The sequence below is a fragment of the Ailuropoda melanoleuca genome, chromosome 16 (genome assembly GCF_002007445.2).
Source record: "Ailuropoda melanoleuca isolate Jingjing chromosome 16, ASM200744v2, whole genome shotgun sequence".
In the NCBI taxonomy this organism is placed as follows: Eukaryota; Metazoa; Chordata; class Mammalia; order Carnivora; family Ursidae; genus Ailuropoda; species Ailuropoda melanoleuca.
This window is the reverse complement of record NC_048233.1, coordinates 28,555,516-28,582,316: the sequence shown is the minus strand read 5'-3', so window position 1 is coordinate 28,582,316 and position 26,801 is coordinate 28,555,516. Positions and strand designations below refer to the sequence as shown.

General features: G+C 37.5%; 1 protein-coding gene across 12 annotated transcripts in view; it reads right to left on the bottom strand.

Moving 5' to 3' along the window:
- The window catches only part of BICD1 (BICD cargo adaptor 1), a 216,105-nt gene that overhangs the window by 10,593 nt on the left and 178,711 nt on the right, over positions 1–26,801 (bottom strand). For 2 of the 12 annotated variants that reach the window (XM_034645455.1, XM_011221511.3), the window contains exon 7: positions 26,210–26,417. In XM_034645455.1, coding sequence (XP_034501346.1) covers positions 26,210–26,417 — 208 coding nt within the window. Of the gene's footprint in view, positions 1–2,333; positions 2,420–6,134; positions 8,405–24,928; positions 25,123–26,099; positions 26,418–26,801 lie in introns of those variants that run through there. The other 10 variants (XR_004621318.1, XR_004621317.1, XM_034645450.1 and 7 more) reach the window with 10 other exon arrangements.

The window sequence follows — 26,801 nt, the reverse complement described above, 5'->3', positions numbered from 1 at the left end:
GGGGGGCGTCTCCTGGTGGTACAGTGGTGCACCGCGGTGGTTAGGGCAACGCGTGCCAGACTCGTTGGGCTCAGTTGCTTTCAGGATGGGTGACCCTGGAGAAGTCACGTTAGCTCCTTCTCTGCCTCCTCAGTTTCCTGGTTTAAAAATGGGTGTGATAACTGTTCCTACCTTCTGGGAGTCGTAATGATTAATAAGTGTAAAGAACTGAACACAGGTCACGTACATGGTAAGAATTCAAATGTTGGCTGTTAACTTTTCTGTCACCAAGAAGTGACAAGAGCAGTGAGGGAATTAAATTCGATCCATTTGGCAGAGGCGTGGGTGGGAAGGAAGCCAACCGTAATTCCAGTGACTCTGAAAAGGAGCTTTTTCAGGTCTATACGGATTTTATCATTTCTCTGTGGGGACCACTGAACCTGGCCCATGCTGTATTCTCATGGGTAGAAACTAGAAACATTTGTAATTCATTAAATTGCTTTTCTTTAAAGTAAATCATCCCTGTGAAGGTGTAGCAAGCAACCTAAATTCTGTAAGCTCAGAAGATATAGAACTGGGGCAGGTAACCCTTTAGTCAAACCAGTTCCTAAAAAAAAAAAGCAAGGTGAAATAAAATTAAACTTAAAACATTTCCCCACTAGCCTTTCCACTCCTTACCTAATTGAAACACTTAAAGAAGCAGGCTTCTCCATTCTTTCCCCAAGCAAATTAGAGAAGTTATAAAAGAGGCCACAGACCTCTGCCTTGAGGGATGGTTAGGCACTGAGAAAAGTTAGTAACAGTAATATATGAGAGCATACTAAGCATGAGGCCTGTGCCACACAGAATCCCTCAAAACTATTCTCTTCCTTACTTCACAAGTAAAAAACAAAAACAAAAACAAAAACCACACACACAGAGACAGAACATCTTAGCCAGCAAAAGCAAGTTTCCACGATTACACAACTAGCAGGGGGTAGAGGTGGAATTTCAAACCAAGCAATCTGCCTCCAGAGCTATTCACTCATTCCTGTAATCAGCAGGTGCTGAAGATCTGTTGCGAGCCTGACACTGTCCCAGGCCCTGGGTGGGTGGCGTGCTTGGTGGAGAATGGACTGTGGGTGAAGTTCCCATGTTCTTCACCACTGCACACATGGGGTCCTACTAAGATGGGTCTGAACATTTATCATTATATTCAGTTACTTACATAATTAAAATGACTCTACAGCTGGTTTCTGTAATAAGATGGCATGCATATGTTAGCAAAGAATGCTCCTGAAGTAAATACTCTGGGGCTGGAATCCTGTTGGCAGATTAGACATCAGTCAGGAGACACTGGCTTGGGGCTTATTCAACCATGTACCTTCTCCGGCTAACTCCATGTCTCCCTTCTCCAACTAGCTGCACAACCACCCCGAGACCAAGTCACATGGGGGCTTTGGCTGCCGCTGTGTTTCTGAGCAGAATCTATGGCTCCCCGGCTCTCCTGGCTCTAACCCATGACCTGCTCCTGATATCTACTACTGACACATATGGAAATATATTCAGGCCTGTCCCTACTCAAAAACAGCCTTGCCCTGGTAGGAGAGTGACACATTAAAATACAGAAAGAACCATAAGGAGACTATAAAAGCCACAAAGGTGGAACGTCCTGAGGGGGTGCTCTGATGCTGAGTGTGAGTTCCACACGGAGGTAAATTCATGATGGATTTGCAAAGCTTTCACTAGGATAGAAATTGTCAACCAATTCTCCAATTTAGTGTACAGGGAGTACGTAAAGCTACCTTTACGATTCTTCAGTTAATCTCACATAAAGGGCAATATCACTGCAAACATTCTTTTAAAATGCCAATTATGAATTTTTCTCCAGGCTTCAAATTCAGTTTTAATGAGGATGGTAAGTGGAGACAAAACAGAAATGCATTCATAAAGTTGTCTTGGAACAGACATGAGATATGCTTTCTATTCTTAGTGCTTATTTGTCTGAGAACTATAGTCTAAGGAAAGAAGACAAGCAAAAGAAAAAGTAGGGCAAACATACTAACAATTCCAGGTTTTATACTTTGGAAGGTAATGAACCACCGCACTAATCCTAGCACTTATCCACACAAGGGAGCCGAAGGCAGCCCTTAGTCCACCCACTAGCAGCCAGTAAGATAAACGCTAGCTCTCTTGTAGTTCCACAGAGCACATGTAGACTTCAGGTATGCAGTGTATGTTAGTGTAGCCCATATTTAAGATCAAATGTAGCAAATGTAATTATGGATAGGAAGTTATGGTGTTGGAGGGGAGAGCTTGGGCTCCATGGATCTGACATGCAGCTGGGTGAGGAGAGAAAGGATGTCCGAATTTACCTGACAGTTGGGCAGTCTTGCCTCCCGGCTAGTTGTGAGCACTGTGGCGGTACGGAGGCAGCAGGCTGCTGACAATCTACAAGAAACTGATAAATTAGACATGTATACAAAGAGATGACATAGCGTCGTGTTAGTAACAGTAACTAAAGCAGTTGCCTGAGAGATTTAGTGAGGAATGTGCATTCATACAGAAACATCTGACATTTTATTTCCCCCTGAACGATGCCAATAGAAAGGACGTTTTCCTTAATTAAATACAGTTTTTAAAATTAGCGGTACAAAACTGGTAGTGAGATTTCTCAAGTATATTAGAATATATGTGGCTATCCACATTTGGTATCTGGATACATCTAAAAATAAAGAGTCTATTAATATAATGAAAGATCTTCAAGTTCTGAACTTGAACATGATGGCAGTTACTTGCTTAGCACTTAGATCTGGTTTTCCAAAATGGAATATATTTAGAGAACTGCCTTTATTGTCAGGATACATGGGCATATTGTCAATCCCATGGGTACATTGAAAAAAGCAAGCATGCAAAACAATATTTTCCATGATTAATGAGATATCAGAGAAAGAAATCATCTTTACAGTTTTCTGAAAATTTTATTAATCAAAAGCAAGATTTGTTAGCAGAAATATGAGAATGTTTTTTATGTAGTAAATTGTTAGTAACTTGGACGGATGGAGAAAGCTAACCTGAATGGGAAATTCACTTTTGTTATATTTTTGCCATTTTAAAGTCACATAATATAAGTCACACTAGGTTAACAAAATGCTAGCTATTAAAACTCCATGTTTCAGCTGATCAGTTATGTTAATCGTCTGCTGCAAGAAAGACCATGTGCTGAGTGTTCTAAACTAATCAAAACAGTCTGTTTATTGGTACCAGGTTGACCGTACTAGAGTCACCTGAGAAGCTGGTAATACATATATTTCTGCAAAAAGATTTTACAAAAAAGTTAAAATTAGAGTCAGATTTGAAAATTCAATTATTCTCAAGTAATTGCAGCATATCCTGCTAAGTGCTAAGACCAAGTATTTGCTTAGCAAGCCTCTTTCCTTATTTGTTATATAGATAATACTAAAGCCAAATTATCATAAAACCTGGATTCACAGGCTTAAATTAATTGAAGCTCTATTGAAATTAACATTCACAGGCCTGTATCTAAGTATCACTTATTCTAAAGCCAGTATATTTTCATTACAGCAAAACCTGCCTATATAATTCCAGAATACCAAAATTCATGAAACCTGCTTTTGCTTTTGCTTACATTGAAAACGTACTAAAGCTGTCTGTGATGTAAAGTAGACAGGCTTGATTAGCGTTCATTCAAGAAAACATCCTTAATGGAGGGAGCCTTTCATAGGTGGTCTTTGTTGCAGAGTAGCTTATCAATTATTACTTATTAATAGGAATGAGATCTGCTTCTCATTGGTAGCTGGTGTTCAGATTATCACACTCAGTAAAAGTCCTTCAAATGTGACAAATAATTCCATTTTCTCCGCTTTGGGGAATTCTTTTTTTTTTTTCTCCTTTAACTCTTTGTCTTCTCATTTTGCAGCTTGATTAGCTCAATGATTCCCTTTTGTAGAAACTCAGAGTCTTAAAGGATGAATTCCTTTATGCTCCTTTTATCTTTTCCAATAGCTTTCCTATCTAAGTGATAATTTAGGGACGTCTTGGACTCATTCAGATAATGATTTTGAGATGATGAGCAGACAGGCAGTTTTGTTTAAGTTAGTTAAGCAGGAGAGAGCTGCCCTCCTATGGTGTATTTGGGTAAATACAATAGATGTAAATGAAAATGAACACTTGGAAAACCACTCCGGAATTTGGCCTCAGGTCTTCCATTTCCAGGGAGGTATAAATGAAGCACCCCTAGAGCAAAATTTTGGCTTCTATGGAATGACAAGCCTTAGAATTAGAGTAATTCGAGTATTTACATGGTTTAGATTTTTTTCCGTATCTCACTTTTATTAGAAATTTTTTTTGCTAATGCGGTTATATATTATTCATTCAAAATATGCTCTGTGACGAAATTTAGAAATCAGGTGATCAGGACCACAGTGCAGTCCCTTAATGAACTGTTTAATGAGTGGTGGATATTCCTGACATTTGTAGTGAATATCAAATTTTCCTCCTTTAGTACTAATATCACCTCTGGGCTACTTATTATTGTTATTTTGTACTTGTTATTTATAAGCACTTAGTTAAGTGTTATCCTTAAAGGATAAAAAGCAAATTCTACAGATAAGATGGTGACAGATAAAAAAATAAAATTTGAAAAATAGCTGTATTGCTCTGACCCAACTGTCTTCTAAATCTCTCTTCTCAGGTTAACAGCCCTCCAGTTACATACACACCTAACCCAGCTGACAAGTGGATATGTATTAGCAGGTACTTTGTAAAATGAAAGGAGTGAATTGGGAGATTGGGAAAATCCTTCCCAGCTCTGAGATGCTGTGGGCTCCACATCGTCTCCACCTGTGCTTTCTAGGATCCACGCTGGGGTAGACTCACTCCTGAAGGAGCAGGCCTCATCTTATGACTTTTGAGGGCATAAAAGATGACAATCATGTGACCCAAGCAGGACACATTAAAGAATCCCAGCAGCCACTGTTCTCATCTGGGCCACCAGAACACAACCATTCAACAATCAAGTTACTAAACTCCTAGAATGTGTTCAAAACTGTTGGCATTGGGGACAAAGGGAAAACAGAGAAGATATGGTCACTGGCCAATCGGGTAAGACAATCATATCCAACCAGCAATTACAATAAAGTGTCACGATGATGGTGTTAGTGGTGATGATGATGATGATGGTGACAATGATGACAGCACCTAGCACTTGTTTCCTGCTTACCATGTGCCAGGCACTGTGTAGGCACTTAACCTGCATGCTCTCCTGTAACCCTGTTTTATGAGTCGCAGTTGACGGATGAGAGAAGGGGGACTTAGGTTAAGTAACTAGCCAAAGTCCTCTAAGAGATGGATCTGGATTTGAATCCAGGATTGTATGACCCAAAGGCTGGATTGAACTTACAGACATAACACTGCATTGCTTTCCATGATAGGGAAATGTAGGGATCTCAGAGCAGAAACACTTAACTAAATCTAAGTGGTCAGGGAATGCTTCCTGGAGGTTGTAACATCTAGGCTAATGCCTAAAAAAACAAGTTAGCCAAAGAACTTCTTAGCAACTGTAAGTAGTTTGTGGTCTCTACAATAGTAATAAAATATTTCATCATAAAATCGAAGTGCTTTGAAATGCTCAGAACTGAATTAGGGAACAGTGTACATTCATAAGGTCACAGGCCCGAGAAATGTCAGAGCATACTCAGGAGATTTTTAGTGCCTCAAGGGCAGATGAATAAGGGATATAATAGCTTAAAGATCTATAGGTCTGTACTGATGTACACATGAAGAGTATCCGTATATGGCATTCCTCCATGAACAAAAGCCAACTAGAAAAGAAGGTTAAAAAAAGGAAGGAGAAAGAAGGAAGGAAATTATTTGCTGAATCAACATGATATAATTTCTCTTAGGAACTTTATATTAGTTAACCGTTTAAAGTCTTAGCAACACTCTGAAGTTATTATTTTTACTATTCCTACCACAAGAAAATAAATATTTCTGATATATGGGACTACATCAAAATCTCATATACCCTGAGGCTATTTTTTTCCTTTAACATTTTTCATGGCACCAGAAACAAACACAGAGCTGGCATCATAGTAGGTGTTCCACAAACATTCACCGATTAAATTAATACACAATCACCATATATATGAACTCACCCATCGTCACACAGCTAGCAAGTGGCACAGCAAGGATTTAAAGTCAGACTTTTCTGATGCTGAGGTCTATTTTCTACTCACTATTCTGGCTGGGTCTCAAATTGACACAGCTACCTCTAGAAAATATCAGGGTCATAGAGTCAAAAAAACATAGTTAAGAACTTCATCAGACAGTTGAGATAATAATTTGAAGGCAACCAATTACCTCAAAAACACAAAGCAAAGTAAAGGGGGCAAGAATGGGGATATTGTTCAATTTCTATAAATTAATGACCAGGGAGAGAAAGTCTGGTCATAGGCTTTTCCCCTCAGGCTCCTACTACTTTTAAACCCCCTACAGCAATTTACAAAATTAACCAATTTTCTAAAAGTCAATGCCTTAGAAAGTCCCACGAGCCCACTGGTGGCTGTTTGGGGAGCGAGGGAGAGCCTCACGTGGAGTGAGGCAGGGAACCCCTCTATGCTTGGGTTCCACACTGGGCTCAGCTGGCAGTACTGAGAGGGGGTAAGGACCCTGTGGGTGAAAGCTGATCTGTGGAGACCATCCCCAGCAGTTGTGCGGCTGCATGGACGGCTTCCTTGGTACCCAGATGCTCTGTGGGGAGTGGAGCAGCACCTCTTTGTGGCAAACATTCTCCTACAGAATGGCCAGCACCCCAGCCCCTGGTTTTCCAGACCTGAGAACGAACGAATCCCTACCTTCCCTCAGGACCACAAACTCCCCAGGTGCTACACACTTTCTATGAAAACTCTCTGTCCCCTGAGTTTTCCTCAGGCCAAATAATGCAAGTTCTTCCCCACAGGACACATTTTCAACTTCGCTTGCTGTCCTCCTAGCTCTTTGACCATGTTCCAGTGTGTGCAACAATCTTCTAAAAATGAGGTGTTCGGAAAGGAAATCATGTGGGATAAGATGTGATTGGTGGAGTGGAGTGGCAATCTTGCCTCATCTGAGATATCCCCATTCTATTAAAGGAGCAGAAGCTGTATGGCAATATTTTTTCGGCAGCTATGTCACACTGCTGTTTCATATGAGCTCACTTTGGCTGCAGATGGTGCTATCAGCTCATGCTTCCTCCATCCTGTACTTGGGGTATCTGGAATCCCAATGCAATACTTCACACACTTTTTTTTTAAGTTTTATTTATTTAAGTAATCTCTACACCCAATGTGGGGCTTGAACTCATGACCCTGAGATCAAGAGTTATACTCTCCTCTGACTGAGCCAGCCAGGTACCCCCACATACTTTTAACTTTACGTTTCACTCTAGTAAGTCTCACCTTTTCCTCCCTGATGCATCTTTTAGATCCTATTCTATAATCTAGCATATTAACTTCCTCCTCTCATATTTCTCCCTCAAATCAGAAAATGTGATAATCATGACCTTAATATCTTCATCTTTATCTAAAATTAGTAACTAATAATGGGGTCAGGCTAAGTAGAGACCATATTTCATAAATGTCCACCTATGAATTTGGGCCCTTTGAAGATGTCAATCAACCAGTTATGGACCTAAGCAATTATATCCTCACCTACAATTTTCTTTATTTGTCTAAAAGATATTATAAAATACCTAGTTAGTTGTTTGCCAAAATTCAGGTATATTATGTTACCACTTTCCCTGATCTTAGGAGATAAAGAATGAAAATAAGTCTAGTCTAAGTCATTCTTGATGAATTCATGCTGGCTGTTAATAATCCCTATTCTATATTGAGCATATGAAACCCATTCACTTCCAGAAATTTGCCTAGGATCAGCCTCAATGTTCTTGGTCCATAGGTTAGAGAAACGTCTTTCTTTTCCATTGTATAAAAACTCTATTTCCACATTTCTTCCTCTGACCCACAAAGGAATTCACCTTCTCACTTCCATTTTCTGTTTCTTCCTGGGTACCTTTCCCTCTTTCACAAGGCCATGCTTTTTTTTTTAGCATTTTTCCTTCAACAAGAAAAGTAAGGAGGAAAGGCATGTGTTTTCCTTTTTTTCCCTTCTCATTTAAAAATGGCAACACATATACTTCAAAAATCGGTGAGAAAAATGAAAATTCATGAGACAAACAGCAAACATGGCTCTTGGTGAGACAGTTAATATCTCTGTTAACTTGGTGTACTATTTCCAAGACTGTTAAAGATAGGTTCAGTAATTAAATTTACCCACTTAAACAATTGCTGTCATAAAATAATGACATTGCTGTTATTTTCAAATAAATATCACTTTGGAACAAATATCTTACCTAGTTGGAGTAAATGGTCGATATTCATTAAGGACCCTACAATGAGGACAGATGGTTAACAGCAGAAAAGCAAGAATGCTTAATTATGAAAGTTATTAAACAGAAGGTTGACAAAATAATTATGGATTGTTCTAAAATAACTCCCTCGTTAATGATCAAAGCATAGAGACGTCCTCTTTTGTGTCCTTAAGGGAGATGAAAGGATACCCCTCCTTCTTTCTGCACACCTGGTCATATCTTCCAAACTATTCACTAATTGGGATTTCAGCAATGACAGAAAAGGAAGAGCAGGCAGAAAGAATGCAGAAGAGGAAAGGATGAGAAATAATGGTAACATGTAATATTTATTAAGTGCTGTATCTATGCAGACATTAGGCTAAACACTTTACATGCAATAGCTCTTTAATCCTTAAAAAAACTTAAAGAGATAGGTTTTATTTTTATTTTAGAAATAAGAAACCTAGGGAGGTTAAGGAGTTTGTTCATGGTCACCTTCTGTATGATTTTTATAGTGAACAAAAGCTTTCTCATGCTCACAAAACTCAACAGAGTTTGGTTGTCATAATCCTCATTTTAGAGTCAGGACACTGAGGATTAGAAGGGTTAAATGATTTTCTTAGGGCCCCTGGAGAGAGTGGCAGATGAGAACATGAGCCCAGTGGAATGCCCCATGGGGCCTGTACTGTATTACATTTTGTCACCCCAAATTCATATGTTGGAAACTCTACCACTACCTCAGAATGCAACTACATTTGAAGATAGGATCTTTAAAGAGGAAATTAAGTGAAAATGCTGCTGTGTTAGGGTGGGCCCTAATCCAGCCTGATGGATAGCCTTATGAGCAGACAGGATTGGGAAATTTAGAACACAGAGACACCAGGGATGGCCTCACACAGGACATGTGGGGACTCAGGAAGGTGGCCATCTACACGCCAGGGGGAGAGGCCTCGGGAGAAACCAAACCTGCCCAACCTTGATCTTGGACTTCCAGCTTCCAGAACTATGAAGAAGCAAATGTAGATGGTTTAAGCCCCTCAATCTGTGGTCTTTCACTATGGCAGCCCTCACAAACTAATATGGAGCCTTTGTACCCGCTCCAAAGAAGAAGCAATTGTCACCCCACCTCTTAACCTCTTACTCTGCCAACAGTACTTCTCTAGTTCAAGTAAACCAAGAACAGCCAAAGTTCTCTCATATTGTTCTATACTCTAAACATTCTAAGGGTTGGGACAAATGAATACGTTTTACTGGTGAAAACTAGACTGATGATAGAATATGATATTTGAGTCATTGATGGAAAATACACATTTCGAGGTGAAGTGGAGACAGAAAAATTGCATAATTATTAAAGAAAAGCCTCCCAAACTCAGGAACTCTGTATATTTGCAGATAATAGCACAAAGGTGCTCCCCATAATTAGCTACTGACATACTTATGCATACACCCAGGTTTTAAGTGAGGGCTTTACACAACAATCCTTGGGAATGGATAACGGGTATATCACAATAATTTTCTTCCATCTGCCAACGATGTAGCAATTCTCTGTGGTTTCCTTATCTTCTTCTTCATTCCTATTCTCTCTCCCCTGTGCGCCTCAACTTTCCCCCGTTCAGCATGAGATTTAGAGCCCATCAGAGAGACTTTTGTGTTTAGATCCCTGCTCCACCAAACAGTAGCTGAGGGACACCAGAAAAGTGACTTAACAGTTCTGATCCTCAGTGTTTCTATTAAGTGAGGACATTAAATACCACTTTGCAGACCAGGTGAGAGAATGCCTGTGAAAGCATGTAACCCAGGGTCTGTTGACAGGAACTGGTTATTGATTACACATGAAGGACCAAGGGGAGGGGGTCAAGGTGACCTTGAGGTTTTCAACTTCAAGAAACAAAGTAAATGCCACTGACAACAATGAAATTTAAAAAGCCAAGATAGACCATATGATGAAATCATTTTGACAATGACATATATACACATATAGCCCCCATCATTACATTCGTCTGAAATGGTCTTCTCTTAGACTATTCAGAACTAACAAGTTTCATCTTTATTCCCAACCACCCAGGAGGAAGTGTATGCTTCCCCTAAACTCCTTTAGCACTTACGGCATCTCCTTCAGCATTTCTGCATACAGTTTTGACCACTGCTGCCCTTGCAATATATCTTATCTCCTCCATCACTCTATGTGGTTCAGAGCAGGAGGACCCTGCCTTATAATTCTTAGAATTCTTTGTTTTCCCACAGTAGTTTGCTTGGGGAGGCATGTGGTGAAAAATACTTGCTAATAATATACTGATTTCACCTTCCCTAAGGCATCCTTGGATTGTTTCTTTATTAGTACTTTATTAATGCATTGTCTGACGGATCCATTTGAAGAAGGGAGAATTTACAATTAGGCATTCCTAACATAGCATCTTTCTAATAAAAGAAATAAGAAAGAGGAAATACTATCTGACAAAGGTTCTAAAGTTAATTTAGTAATGTTGGGTGATTATTCTTCTTTCTAATTGTAAGATGTATAAATCTTGAAAATAATTTTAATTGCCATTATTTAAAGTATGCCTAAATATGCCAAATAACATCAATACTGAGTTATTCCTCACTAAATCTACAAAATGATTAATAGTGTGTTAGTGAATTAACAGAAAAGTTAATGGTAAGAAGCATCAAAATACATTCTCCTAATAGTAACAACTTGAACACTTAAGTAGTCTTATGAATGCCTATACACATAAACTGAAAAAAAAATACAAAGTAGAAAATTTAGGAAAAAATATCTAAAGTAGAAACATTTTATAAAGAAAAATAATGACAGCATGAGATAGAAACATCGACATAAATATAAACAGTATCAGGAAAAGTTGAAATATTTTTTAAAAATCTAATGATGAACTTAATGGTACATTGACACTAATAAAAATGGAGAGCTGTGAATAACTTTTAGCATTTTATAATCAAACACATAGAGTTGGCTATCTCATCCCTTTTTGCCAAACATATGACATATTCTGTTAATACATTAGTTTCTCTGAAAGTATCCACAGGTAAGACAATAGCCTTATTTCCGACTAAGGAGTGTAGTCTACTAATTCATGTCACCAGACACTTCCGCCTTATCTTTCCATCAGTGTTTAACACAGCAAGTTCCATTATAGGTTTATACCCTTGAAAGTCAGAAACAATCATTATTAATTAAAATTTCCAAAGAACAGTAAAGACAGAATTGTTGGAATACATAGAAAAAAAATTCAATGTAGACAACGCAAAAAATATGACCTGATAACAAATCTTAAAAAACATCTGGTTCTGCCTTCATACAAATGACAACTGCATATAGTTTATCACATTTTGGTGACAAGCATTAAAATTGTCCTCAACGATGTAGAATCAGAGTATGACTTGTGAAGAAGAGGGAGCATTTTTAGACCTTTCAGTCATTACAGATTAGATAAAAACTTTCACCCAGCTTTCCATTTGCTGTTCTGATGGATATCATATGACTAGCTGATAAAACAAAGCAATATTCACAATCTGTTTTTTATTTCAAACCTTGCAAAAGAGAAATATACGAATGCTCTGCAGTATAGTCAACTTTCTGCCCCTGAACAGGGTACAATGAAACCACGAGCATGTGTGGAATCAACTGCCTACAGTAGGAAGACAGAAGATAAATTTGGGGGGGGGGTGATCAAATACAGTGGCACCAAGAGGTAAAAGTACATTTTGCTGCCAGATTCTTACACCACTTAAACACCTTCTCAAAAACAGCCTTTTGTTCAGAAATGACCTTCCCAAGAACAGTGTCAGCTGGCACAGAGTTAACTCAAGGTGGTATGATGGGCTGTTCTCATTCAGCAAAGTCAATAATAGCATATAGCAGATGAAGACCAGCTACACCTTTGAAATGTCAGAGTTAATTCATCAGAAAGACATAAAAGAGAAATTAAGTTAAACAAACTACAACCAAAAACCCACTCAAAAGATCCATTGTAAAAAATATATCTCCCAAAGAAAAATATATGAGACACCACTCAGTGAAATGTGTTTGATTTTCTTATTTAATATTTTTTTCATCATTAAAAAAACCAACACTAGAAAATATTCTGAGAGGTTCAGGGCATCCTCTTCTGTAAGGCGACGGATCTGAAAATTATAGGTTTTCACCAATGTCAGTGGTTTCTTGGCTTTTTCTACTTTTCTTAGAAAAGAAGAAATACTTATGTAATCCATATTTTGGGGGGAACATTTCAGAGACCCCCAAACTAAACCAAGTGTTACAAAATGCACTATGTCCTCACAAGCATATTAAACCAGAAGTATAACTTGGTTAAAGGAAAAGCAATATATTTAAATATTAAATATTTCTAAAATCCAAGTTCACAGAAGGTGCTTATTCATTTTTCAAAGAAAAGAATAAGGATTTACAAAGACAATCTTCCTAATGTAAAAGTATGTGATTTTTGGAAACATATTTTAAGCAAAACTACTCAGGAATAATTCTATTAAAGAAAATAAGGTTCACCTAGAGGTTTATAGCCAACTTACCTCTTTTTGCTTTTGATGTCAAGTAGTGCATAAAAAGAGAAAAAAATTATGTTTAACTGATTCTATTGTCATTACATAATGGCTTATTCCATAAATACCTACTTAGAGTAAGTGACTATCCTATACTTGTTATTTTAGGGACGTATGAATAGAGGTGGAGCTGGGACCGCCTGGACAGCCAGAAGTAGGTACGCAAGGTGCATTAAAGCAGCATCCTCATTGGGATGTCTGTGTCAGAGTCTTGGAGGTACCCCCTCCTACTCTGAACTTGGAATTTCAGATCTCATGATCTAAACTGAGCATAGACTGATTCTATTTGTAGTAAGACATACTCTTATGTGCAAAGAAGATTTGGGAGTCAAGGCTCAGGTTAGAGCAAAAAATGGACTAGATAAACAGCATCAGAGTGGCAAAAAAGTCCTTAACATGAGGAAAGTTTTCCCCCTTCAACTAAAACAAGCAACGACGTTACATCCACTAGAAGTATGTTTAGCTAAAATAACAGTCCTGCTCTAAATCAGTGCCCTGCAAAATAAACATACATATTTTCATATAAACCTATCAATGCAAATATTTGAAATTAGAGTTGTTTCTTTTAACTACTTTAAGAGTAACAATCTAATCTTAGCCCATCTCTTGAGAACCTTCATGCACTAATTCAGTTACATGAGAGGCCAGCTTGAAAAGCATTCCCTCAGAAGGAGATCTGATTTCTGTTCTGGACACACAGAAGTGACATAATCTATACACACAAAAAAGAAAGAAAGAAAAGAAAAGAAAAGAAAAGAAAAGAAAAGAAAAGAAAAGAAAGAGAAAGAAAGAAAGAAAGAAAGAAAGAAAAAGAAAATCCCCAGAAACCAGTAATGAGCAAAACTGAAACAAACCTGGCTTTCACATGTACAGTTCCTAAAAACTTCAGATTTGTGATATGGAGAACATATCAATGACCATTTGTTTTTGGCTGAGAGGCAACAATTAAAGGACAGTAAAATTAAGTGTTATATGACATCTTTATGACTTTGCTTTTTTAAAAGGTAAGCAATAGAAAGGAATAAAGCAACTGTTTTTGAGTTGTGCTTTTCCTTTTTCCTCTCATACCTTTCAGGCACAGTACACTGGGGCAACAACCAAGGAAACCAAACAAGCATCAATAGATGACTAAAGAGAGGGGTGTGTAGAAGGGACATACAGTTGTGCAAAAGGAAAACCGGGGTGGCTGGATGCCCCATTGTTATGCAATGAATACAGTGCTCTGTGAATCTTTTCTGCTTGATTAGCTGTACAAGTTTAATTCCCAGGTCACTTTAAGTAGTCTAGGTACAAGTGCTATGGAACTACATTTCCACTACATCATTTAGAACAAAGGAACAAGTAGCAAGGGTAGCCTTTCCATGAGCATTACAACTACCCATCATTTGCACCCTGCTCACAGCAGAACTCAGGCTGCTCCTTCACACCCTGACCAACTTGATCAGAGCTCAGGAGAGTCTCTGAAGCCAGCGTTAGCATGTAGAAAGGTCCATTACCCAACTGTTTATTAATGCCTCAGAAGGGTCTGGTCGGCTGCCATGTTGGTGGGCACTAGAAAGACATTTCTGAATTAAATCAGTGGCCTCCGTAACATGTATACCAATCTAGGCATGCTTTTAGAAGTTGAATCCCATCCATTTTGTGAAGGAAATCAAAGTGTGAGTACACTGCAAGAACGTGGCATGAATTCTGGAACACTGCTCCTTTCTGCCTTGTACAGTCAGTGCTAACAAATTGACATTTTAAATTGTCAAATTTAAAAAGTTTGTTCTGTTTATTAAGATAATGGAAATTTTCCTTTTTCTTGATGCAAACTATACTACTAGTGCTAAGATATTTTAATATTTTTCCTTACAAGTCTATTTGAAAACATGGGTTGTATACAATAAGTCTAGTCCCAATCAAGAAGGGAATAATTTGTATTCATAGAATCAGAGAGTCTCAGAGTTCGGAGAAGCTCCTTCAGTATTTCTTCACTGTAACTGTCCATATATTGTTAGAAATGTAAAGGAAAGTCTACAGTTGTTAACCTCAAGATTGGCTTCGCTGGGTACCAATGTGGCTTTTTCTTATTATGTTTTTCTTAGTGTTCTTTGTAAATAGAAAATGTCCCTTTAAAAGCTGAAGTTTGGATATAACATCCAGGAAATGCTTATGTAGTTACAGTGAGGGCAAACAGTAGAATACAATAGACTAGTGCCAACAGGCTGGATTAAATAGTGTGAGCGTAGCAGAGAAGATGCTGATGGCCATTTTCCCCTGGAATACAATGAGGGAGAGGTCCCAGCTGCCCACCAGGACTGAGTACTGAAACTCTTTTTTGCACAGGGGGCTTTGGGATGTGAAGGCAAGGCTATGCCAATGGTAGACAGTTGTAGCACCAGACACTCACGAAGGATACCGAGGACACTAAGTGTTTGGTGCTGTAGGTAAGTAATTGATGGCAGATGGACAGAATAAAGGCTGTTCTCTGACTTGATGGTGGGGAGCATGCACAGGTAGAAAGTAGTAAGAGAACATGAGCAACTTCTTATTTCAGTATTTGAACTAGTTTCTCATTTGGGGGCAGAGCCCAGTTACTTCAGTGAGTCTGAAGCAGGAGCTATGATCTACAAACCAATCCTAGAGGTGTGTCTCTTTCATGTTTTCTCCCTCCCTACTGATATTTTTAGTGAGCCAGAAAGTGTCATTTGGGCAGAATCAGGAGAGGAAGGCAGTTATTGGCTGGAATGACCTGGGTCTTTTGTGTGTCTCAGCCCATCTGTGCCCAGTCCCACACCCTGTCCCTCTACCCCCCGCTTCCCAGTGACCCCTCCAGACTCAGCCACCTTCTGGAGGCCTCTATCTTTAGCACCACACGGCTGGACTCTGGTGGACACAAGTATGCCCTGGCCACTTTTGCCCTGAATATGTAATAATTAGGTATATATAAAAAAACTATTTTCTTTCACTTAATTGATACATTAGGGAAAGATTTTAGTTTTTTCCTTGAAGAATTTAATAAGAAAATTTCAATGTCCATGGGCTTAATAAAATATTAATAAAACTTAAAAGACTTTAAAACTACATAGTTATACCAAAATTGTCAACATGGATTGAAAAATATTATCTAATGTAATATGCACATTCCAGCTGCAATGTTGGTTTTCATGTGGATTCCTTCAGTAATCTTTCTATCATCACTTTTTTGGCTTGTAATGCTCAGGTTTTGAATACGGAATCTTTAAAGAAATTTAAGTTCTGGATAGTATACCTGACAGAGGAAAGAGTAGGAAACAAAAACAAAAATAAAAAATAAATAAAAATGCTGATAGAACTACGGTCATCAGATGTTCCATTAATCACTGCATTATTTATTGACTGGCTTCGGTTTGCACCATGTAATTATTACCTAGCATTGTCTTTATCTTTTCTGTTATCCGAGACAAAAGGCAAACACATGGGACCCACCTGGAAAGAGTTCTTTTGTGTTTCCTGTCTCTATATGGTGTCATTAAATTCTGCCATTTAAAACTGGCAGGATGCATTATAAACATTTTCAATGCACCCCCTACTTAAATAAAATGGACTTTTTACAAGTTTGGCTACATCAATTTCTTAATAAATATTAAGTTGTATCATTATTTTAAGAATATTTAAGACATATGGTTTCTTAGGGTGTACCTAAACAATAGGAATTAAGTTATAATACTGACCAAGAGACCTAGTAACAAATAAAGGAGATGTATAAAGAAGAGTATACAAACATTTACTATACCTATTTAAAAGAGCATTGCCACTAATCAGAGACAAACAAAGCAGAATCAATTTGCAGCAAAAAATATTTGGCCCAATATTTCATTTCAAAAGAAAACTTAAATATGTGCCGTCTTAAGTCTTGTTGTAAAATTAGATGTTATGAGTAAAATTCTGGTTTCGGTGCAGAAATTATATTCAGTTAAAACCATTGGTAAATAAGAAGGCCTAGAACTATACTGTCCAATCCAGTAGCTACTAGCCAAATCTGGCTATTGAACCCTTGAAACATGGTTCTATGTGCAAAATATACACTAAACATAAGAATAGAACATAAAATATCTGACTAATTGCTTCTATTGATTGCACGTTGCAATGATAATATTATGGATACATTGTGCTAAATAAAACATATTACTAAAATTAAGTTCATGTGTTTCTTTTTACTTTTTGTCATACGACTTTTTCTCAATTTTTCTCTAGATTAAAATTACATATCTGGTTCACATTATCTTTCTATTGAATAGCTCTGGTCTAAAAGGTGAAACATTCTCGTGGTGGCTATTTTATTGTTTGGCAAGAAATACTTCTATTCTACACCTAAAAACATTTCAAGCTTTCATAAAGGGTTCAAGTACCTTCCTTGTCCTCCATAACATCTGGGTTAAAAATAAACAGAAAGATGAATATTGATATAAAGAAAGCCAAGATATATTACGTGAAAAAAATAGCATGCCTAACAATGTTTGTGGTTGTGCCAATGTTAATACATATATAATACATAGTTGTGATTACATATGTACATATTACATTCACTTGTACATATAGAGAATGTTTCTGGAAGGACACAAGAAGTAGGCTGGGAGAGAGTTACTTTCTATTTTACACCCTTTTGTACTCTTTGAACTTTGAACCATCATTATCTATTGAAAATATTTAAAAACTATTTTAAAAACAGATAAAAAGGAATAAGAGAAAGTAAAAAATAAGGAAAGCCTACATATTTATATGTAATCTTTTACTCCATACTACATGGATTCATAAACTTTGCCCTTTCTTAGAGTGGATATTTTCTTATAATTGCCTTGATTTTTAGGCACACATATATAAAAACAACCAAATAAAGAAACTTCAATATTATATATACGATATATAATATGCCATATTATTTAATGCCATATTATGTAATGCCATAATATATCTAATATTATACACACACACACCCAGACACACACTGCCTAAATTAAATGATAAGAGAAGGGAATAACTGACTTGGAAAGTTCCCAAATGCAACTCTTATGGAAATTTTATTACATAACCTACATTAAATCACATCTGAAATACACCATTTATAATCTATACATTAGAAGAACTACATGTATAGGTGACAGACCACAATAAAGCCATATATTTTGAGATATTGTAGAAAATTTGGACTTATTACCAATCATCCACCAAATTGAGGGCCTACTATGTGCCAGGTACAGTGCAGGATCCTGAAGATTAAAAGATCAAGGAGAAAGGTTCCTGCCCAAAAGCTTACAGGTTCACAGAGGAATGTGATTTAAGACTGTGCCTATACCACTATAGTGAGGCAAACATAAGGAGGTGGGTAATTCTACCTAGTGAATATAAGGGATCAGAAAAATCTTCATAATTTATGTCCACAATGGTAAAACTGGTGTATATGATACATACAGGTTAAATACTTTGTAGAAAATCAGAGAGAGGAAAAATCTTAAAATTCTAAAATATTTATATATGAAACTAGTTATCTGGACAAAAATCGAAACATTCAGGTAATTAGAGAATATCAGGTATTTATCTAAACAAAGCAAATATGGAGCTCTTGGGAAAAAATGAGATACATTTTTCAGTTTTCAATTGGGTATTTTTCAGTTTTCAGTTGGGTATCTGTCATCACAGAGACAGGTGGAATCTAATGAAGAGACACATCTCTCAGATGACGTTCTTAACGTTGCACATTCCAGCTCAAGATCATCCTATAGTAAAAGATTTCCTGTAGAAATGGAATTGCTCCTTGAAAAAACATACTGAAAAAGATTATGAGGGTGTTGGACATTTCTACTGTAAAATGAATCATGACTAACCCAGAAAAAGAAAAATACTCCTGCAGCATACATGATACACTAACATTTGGAAATCTGAACCACTTTCTAATTGCATTGGGGTCAGATAGAAACATGTATATTTCAACATGTGGTTGAAATTTTCTGAATTAATATTTTTTATTTAGCTTTTGTTTTGTCGGATACCAAACTAAGGGCAACATGCTCTAGCATCAGAAAATGCCCACGCTTTTCTCCGCAGAGACCTCTATAGAAATATATTAAGAGAAAATACGAGCCTAAGAGATTGCAAGTTTCAACAGACTGCTGTTCACTCTGGCTATTTCAAAAATTGAATCCTGTGGGGAAGGGGGAGTGGGAAGCATAGTGATTTGGGGAAGGGGAGCTCACAAAAATGGAGAGGCCTCTAGAGGAAAAAATATACTTTAGGAAAAAACCACTGAGGCTGTCTGTTAGTTCAGGAAGTCAGTTCAAATAGCACTCAACTCAGTTCTTTCTATATATAAAACATGGGAAGATGAAGGAAACAAGTAGTAAGGGTAGGTTGTGTGTACACAGGACACACTGGCTCTCAGGTATGGTTGGACTTCTCTAAATTCAGACATGTGTCAACAGGCACACTCCTCCCAGTTTTGATTCCAACCCCACCACCTCTCATCTGCACATTTCATGAGACTCCATATCTACTTCTTTGCCTTAGATGTTAGCCACATCCAATCCATTCTACACCTTGCTGTCAGGGAGATCTAATATATTGAAGACTTGGTCTTATTCTTAAAACAGTTATCTATGCCCATGGAATAAACTCCACTCTCACTAACCTGGTCATTTGTTTTTAAGTCCTTGTCTGTCTTTCCAGTGTCATTTCCTATTACTCCCAAGTCCCCCTTCAATTTCTAGTCCCCGAGCTTGGGGCCTTTGCAGAAGCTGACCTTTCTTAGAAGGCTCTTCTCATTACCCACATCTGCATCCCTACTGTCTGCCTATCAAGGTCTAGTCACCTTTTAAGACCAGCGCTCACATTTCTTTTGCGAGAATGCTCCTAACCATCCTAACTCCTCTGTTTATTCTGGGAACATCCATTAACACCATTACTTATTTGAAGCCCGGGGATGATGTTTCACTTAAATAGCATATTGTATCAAAAGCCAAGGAAAGTGCCTGACACACAGTGGTAGCTCAATACATTCTGTTAAATTTTGATGAATGAGTGAATGAGCAAATAAATTAAGGAAAGAAATGTGGGTTTGGTACATGCCTAAAAACATAAACTGCAATATAAAAAACAAACTGTTGTTTGAATGTAGTGAAATGTAAAGGCAATTTTCACTAGTGAACATGTTTGTGCCTGTTGTTGACTATACATCTAAAAGGGTGATTATGTATCTAAGGTTAACACATTTCTGTGAGCTGCTTTAAAAATTGGCAAAATCTAAAATATCACACAAAATTTTCAGATTTCAAAACAATACCATTCTCTCACACTAGTTCAGTCATCATGTCAGAGAAAGAGAAGGCGAGAAAAAGAGAAGTAAAGTGAGGCAGCAGGAATTGAAATGATACGGGAAAGCAAAACATCCAAAAGGAAAAGCTCCTACATGGAAAACAGTGTGAAGAGCAAACTGCCCAGGCTGTTACTTCAAGAAAAGAGCTCAAACTTGCTTTTTTACGTTTGAGATTTCTTGTTTATCCTGTTGCAGTATTGTGATTTATAAGAAAGATTTATTTGGTTTTCATCCACAGTTCCTGGCTCACAGCTCTCAAAACCCTTGGAATTTCCTAAGTGTTGAGAGTGACAAAGGTGTCCCCAATTATCTTAATAAAGTGACTTTTGGACTTCATCTAAGAATGGGGACTGGTTACCAGGAGAATCAAGAGAACATGCCATGTGGCTGAAGGGTTGGAACATTTAGTGCTACTACCCAGCCTCCGAAGAGGGGAGAGGGGCTGGAAGTTGAATCAATCACCAATGGCCAATGATTTAATCAATAATGCCTATGTAATGATGCCTCCATAAAACCCCAAAAGGACTGAGTTGGTGAATGCCTGGAGATCTGGGGAGAGTGGTGTGCACTGGGAGAGAACATGGAACGCCAAGTTCCTTCATTATACCTTGCTCTACACAACTCTTCCATTTGGCTGGCTCTGAGCTACATCCTTTTATAATAAATTAGTAATCTAGTAAGTAACATATTTCTCTGAGTTCTGTGAGCTGCTCTAGCAAATTGACTGAACCTGAGGAGAGGGTCATGGAAACTCTGATTCATAGTCAGTCGGTTAGAAATATACGTAACAATCTATACTTGTGACCGGTCTCTGAAGTCAAGGAGGGGGTCACTGGAACCTCTAATCCATAGTCAGTTGGTCAGAAGCACAAGTAATAACCTGGGCTTTCAAACTGGTGTCTGAAAGGAGGGTGGGGCGGTCTTGTGGGACTGAGCCCAAGCAGGTGAAATCTAAGGTTATTTCTGTGTAGAGTGTCAGAACTCAGTTGAATTGCAGCATAACCCGCTGGTGTCTGAGAATTGCTTGTTGGGAGTGGGGAAGCCTCCACACATACACACATACACACATTGCAATTGGGTTCAGGAACCTAATTTACCTATGCAAATCACATAGTCAAGTCTTTACTATAGAGATAACATCTCTGGCCTATAAATTACATGGATTTCTTTCACATATTCTGGTAGGTTGATTTTAATTATTGATGAAATGGTAAGATTTCATTATTATTATTATTATTATATAAATAATATACAACAGCTATTTATATGATAAATAATATAAAACAACCAATGATTTTATGAAGATGTATTACCTGCCGCCTGATTGTAAACTTGTTGGTGACAACAGGGTCCTTTTTGACTCAGATTCATCAAGGCTGGTAGCCATATGGGTGAGAACACTGGAGTTTGTATGCCAAGATAAGGACTATGTCAGCAACAAGAAAGTCAATAAGCTAAGGACAGAAACTCTGGAATTTGGGGGGATAAGGCAGTAGGAACAGCCAAAGTCAGAGGCAAAGGCCAGAATTTTCCTCCAAAAGGTTGTATTAATGTTGCAAATCAATTAGTACAAAACAATCTATTAATTTTGAAAATCAATGCCCCATTCGAGAGTTGATTCTCCAGAAATTGAGAAATTGTGGCTTGAAGAAGATGAGGTTTTCTGCTGACCGTCTCAAAGAAATAAAATCTATTTGAAAATACCCCTTATATACTGTAGATAACATTTTATTCTTTGTGTTTTAAATTTTTAAATGAGATTTAAATCTGTCATAATTCCTTAACAAAAAGATCCAAAACAAATTAAACTCTTTGTATTTCTACTTAAAAGATTCAATTAATTTAATTACTTCAATGGTCCTCAATAGAAAACCCACTTATTAGAATAATAATAATCACCTACAAAGATATATTAAAAATTCATTTCAGAAAACTTATCAAAAAACATTCTAATAAATTAACAGGGAATTATCCTTTTAAAATGATGAATATATATTGTTACTAGCTAATAAAATTTTTTTTAAAGATTTTATTTATTTAACAGAGAGAGACAGCCAGCGAGAGAGGGAACACAAGCAGGGGGAGTGGGAGAGGAAGAAGCAGGCTCCTAGCAGAGAAGCCTGATGTGGGGCTCGATCCCAGAATGCCGGGATCATGCCCTGAGCCGAAGGCAGATGCTTAACAACTGCGCCACCCAGGTGCCCCACTAGCTAATAAATTTTTATAATTATTAGTAACTTACATTAAATTCATGAATAAAAAATACTTTAAAAATCTATTATTTCCCATGGGTTTAAAATATTTCTTGCAGAGAACATAGGACTAGATATATATGGCATATTTTCCCTTTCTCAGCTTATTGAACACATTTTATAAAGTAAAAGCACCATAAATAATATTTAATACATCTTTCCCAATGCAGGTCAGCCTACAAAAAATAATATATATTGTTAATAATACAAATATTTTTAGAAGCCACAATTTGGTGTAGGTAGTCACTTTCTATAGTAATCGACTTAGCCAAAACTTTTTACAAAATGTTGCTCAGTTGATCTAAAAATTTATTAAGAACGAATCTGGTAGGACCCATGGGTCCTACCTTAAGCTATAATAACAGCTTTACTTAGGCTATAATAACAGCTTTACTTCCTCCCCTCTGTCATTATTTTAACTTCAGATAAGTGGTTAAAAATGTAAAGTTTAGTATGTTATCTTATTGTTAAAGTGATTTTCTGGCCTAGTGATAATTCTGAATGCCATGTTCTTTATATCTTTAATCTTGTATATAATGATAATTTCTAAGGCCAATGGCATTTTCTGGTTATTCAAAACTAAAGAATGTAAGACAACATAATGGTACTTTCATTCACGCATGGTAAGTAGCCTTAGAGTTGCAAGTTGTATAGAGTGTAATAGAGTTGTAGAAAGATTCAGAATGTATGAAAATGAGAAAAGATGTTTTGTGAGACTTCTGGTACACGGATTTACTCTCTTTGACAGCAACGTCAAAATGGAGCACAAAACACTAAGATGTTCATGATTTTAACCCAATGATCTTGCTTGAGAAAAAACTGAACCGATGAGAAGTTGACTGCATGAGGATATTTCTAGCAGCGCTGCATAAAATAACAAATAATGAAAAACTATCCCAGTGGTTAACAAGAGAAGTCGTACTGATTAATGCAGTAACATCTGAAATAAAATTTATGATACAATCACCTTTAAAAATAAAAATAGACTAGGTAATAACACAGAAAAGTTTACAATATAATGTTAATGGTTTTGACAATGTAATGACAATGATACAAATACATAGTAATGTAAATAAGGATCAAATGATCATATACAAAATGAAAATAGTTATTGTTTATTAATTTTTAATCTTATTGATATGTCACTTTTAAATTAAAATACCATAGGGTTACTTATTAATCACAGGATTTCTTTTCTAAGTTCTAGTAGATACTTAACTACTAAATCCAGTTGGAACACTAAAATGACTGGAGGGTTTTATTCAAGTGTCCTGATGAATCATAACCACTTTGATGACTTACAGAGACTTCAAGTTACCTTCCAAAGGGGTCTGAAATAATAGCAAATGAGTTATGAAAGTAAGAATATCCAGCAGTTGTTGGTGCTTTTTTTTTTTTTCTTGGTGTACATTTTGGCTGTTATGCTCTTCCAACTCGTTATCACTACTTATTCACTCAAACATTCTTAGAATGTAGAGTATGTGCTGTAAATTTCCACACCACACCTTTAAAGCCCAATCAGTAGACTGATTCATGAATCAGATAAGGAAGTCTTAGCGATCCAAAGGCTGAGGTTTCCAAAAAGGAATTAAGGTAAAAATCGAAGTAAATGAGGTAGGTGATAAAATCAAAGTGAATTAAGAAACAAAATTCTGTGGCAAACTCAAAGGCTGCAGTAACGCCCAGGAGACAAAGCCGAGTGCAGCAATCTGGGTATCAGTACTCAAGAGTGAGTCACATTTTCAACTGAAGCTCTTCATAGGAAAAATTTTTGAAAAAGGAAAAGAAAAATGCAAAACGGTGAAGCTGAACATAAAATGTGAGCATACTGGTAAGCACAAATCAATAAGGGCTGCAAACTACGAGAATATTACACTAAGATGTTAATGTTCCTGAGGAGCAAAATCTTAAGAGGATTTTACTTCTATTTTCTCTAAAATGATTGAGGAGACATTGAGTCACTACAAAAGGAAATGAGCCCTAAAGGCTTTTATAAAGATGGCTCCCTTTACTGAAATTATCTTAAAAATTATCAGAACAAAATGATAAAATTCGATCAGGACGGAATTGCTATGAGCTACCAAACTGCAAATAGAACCCAGGGCTGTGCTCTGCATTACACCTGCTGCTAGATTCCCTTGACCTATCCCATTCCTTCCAACTTTCATGTTCCATCCTTGGCTATTAGAAGGAAGTCCCTGGAGACTCCTAAGGAACGCTCGTCTAGCCTGTAGAGGAGGAAACAGGAAGCTGAGTGCGAACGTGTTTTTACTTTAGCTGTAGGAATTCACCTGTCGTCAAAGTCGGACTCCGGAGATGGGTGGGCATGAGTGGTTGGGAGGAAGGGGAGAGTTGTCTATTCAGCCAATCATTTGCATCACATGCACCCAAGGAAAAAATGTTTACCTGGTGGAGCCACGGTTAACCTTTTTTCCTTGCTGAGCCGGTGCCCTTGGATGAATTCATTCATGGAAGGGGGGCCCTTCAGAAGAAATGATTCTGTGGAGGTGGGATCAGGGGGAACTCTTAATAAATTCTGTAGGTAGGTAGCCCCTGAAGTCCTGGGACGGCTCTGATCACAAAGGGAAGGTGAAAATTGTCTTGCAGGAGATCCAAGAAAATACATATAGGAAACAAAAAAGTTTTACTTTAATTACCTTTCAAAGCCTCACCAGTGACAACATTATTTATACTGGCATTTAATTTTTTTTTAACATGTAAATCAAGATTTTTGCTAATTGCTTAGTTTCCATATCAGGATACAACCCTATTTGGAAACTGTATTGGATACTGGAAAAGAAATTTAAAATAGTTAGTTTGAACCGCAAATAGAAAATACTGATATTATTTGATTCTTTACTGACAGTTCCTAAAATAAAAATTTTACCATTAACTGAAAATGCAGGGTAAGTAATTCAACATCCAGGACTCTGTAAAAAGGTCATGAAATCAAGCCACTAAAAACCTTGCAAATGAGTTCTTCGAGCAACATTCACATAGCAAATGAAAGGCACAAAAACCTGCTTTTAAGGAAAAGACTATACACATTCCATTCCATTTCACCTCAATAGAGACATCTCCTTTTAGTCAGTTGTCAGTTTGGTAATACGGATAAAAATTTCCCTAGGAGAACAGATTCATATTCTTGCCCCATTAAAGAGAAGCTGGTAAATAGCACCATAACCAGAGGTACAATGACTTTCAAATGTCATGTAAAACATGTAAAATGTAGCTTCATTCTTAATATCCACCTTTTATCTAGCGATTTTTAGGTTGGAGGTAAGGGAGAGGCATATTTATGCATACAAGGAACAGCAAAGATGTTGACAGATACTCGAAAATTATATTATGGTTAATCAAGAGGTGGGGTGTGGGGGACAGAAAGGAATAAATCAACACAATTATCAAAAGGTTTTGATTTGGAAAAACCAACATTAGCAAGGCCCGTTCATACACCCACTCCCGGTTTTTCTCTTCCTTCCCTTCCCCCATCCTCCACAGTATAAGCACATTAATTTCTGCAGTTAACTAAAAATCTGGCCTCTGCACCACACTATGAAGATCGCTGCATGCATACCTTTTCCTCTGAGTGCCACTGCTGCCCCGAATGTTGGGTGTCTGTGGGCCCTGACTATGCAGGAGGTAAGTGTCTATGGTGGGCACGGTGACTGATGCCTCCCCACTTACTTTAGGGCTGCCGATCTTGCTCTTTCCAAGTTTGCCTTTGCTGCGTCGGGACTGCTCGTGGTCAAACTCTAAGTCCTCCAGCCGCTGGGTCAGGGCGAGTTTTTGCTGGATAGCCATTCGTAACAAAGTGTTTAGAGTCTTCTTCTCGTCCTCTGCGGCTGCTAACTGTCTCTGCATCTCATCCAACTGTGTGACATACTCATCACACCTAGGACCCAAACAAATCTCAGTGAAAATCTCCGTGAAAGTAAACATCGAACTTAAGTTGAGAAGTAATGGATTTTCCTGGAAATTACATTTAGAACGCTTGGTCTTCCCTGGGCAAAATGAAGGTAACCTATTACAATGGAAAACTGGAAACAGTAGGGCAGATACAGTAACTGATGGTTCATCTATACAATGGAGTACCTATGGACACTTCTAATAGGTGACATCTTAAACCCCAAGGACAGAGTTACTGTGGAGGCTGCTCCACATTCAGAAGAATGAACAGTAAAGTCTCAGGTAATGTTCACAGCATCTTAGATGTGTTACAATAGCTTCTTCTCCTGTGTAACATTGTACACTTTGGAGGAATGTGACAAGTTTGTTA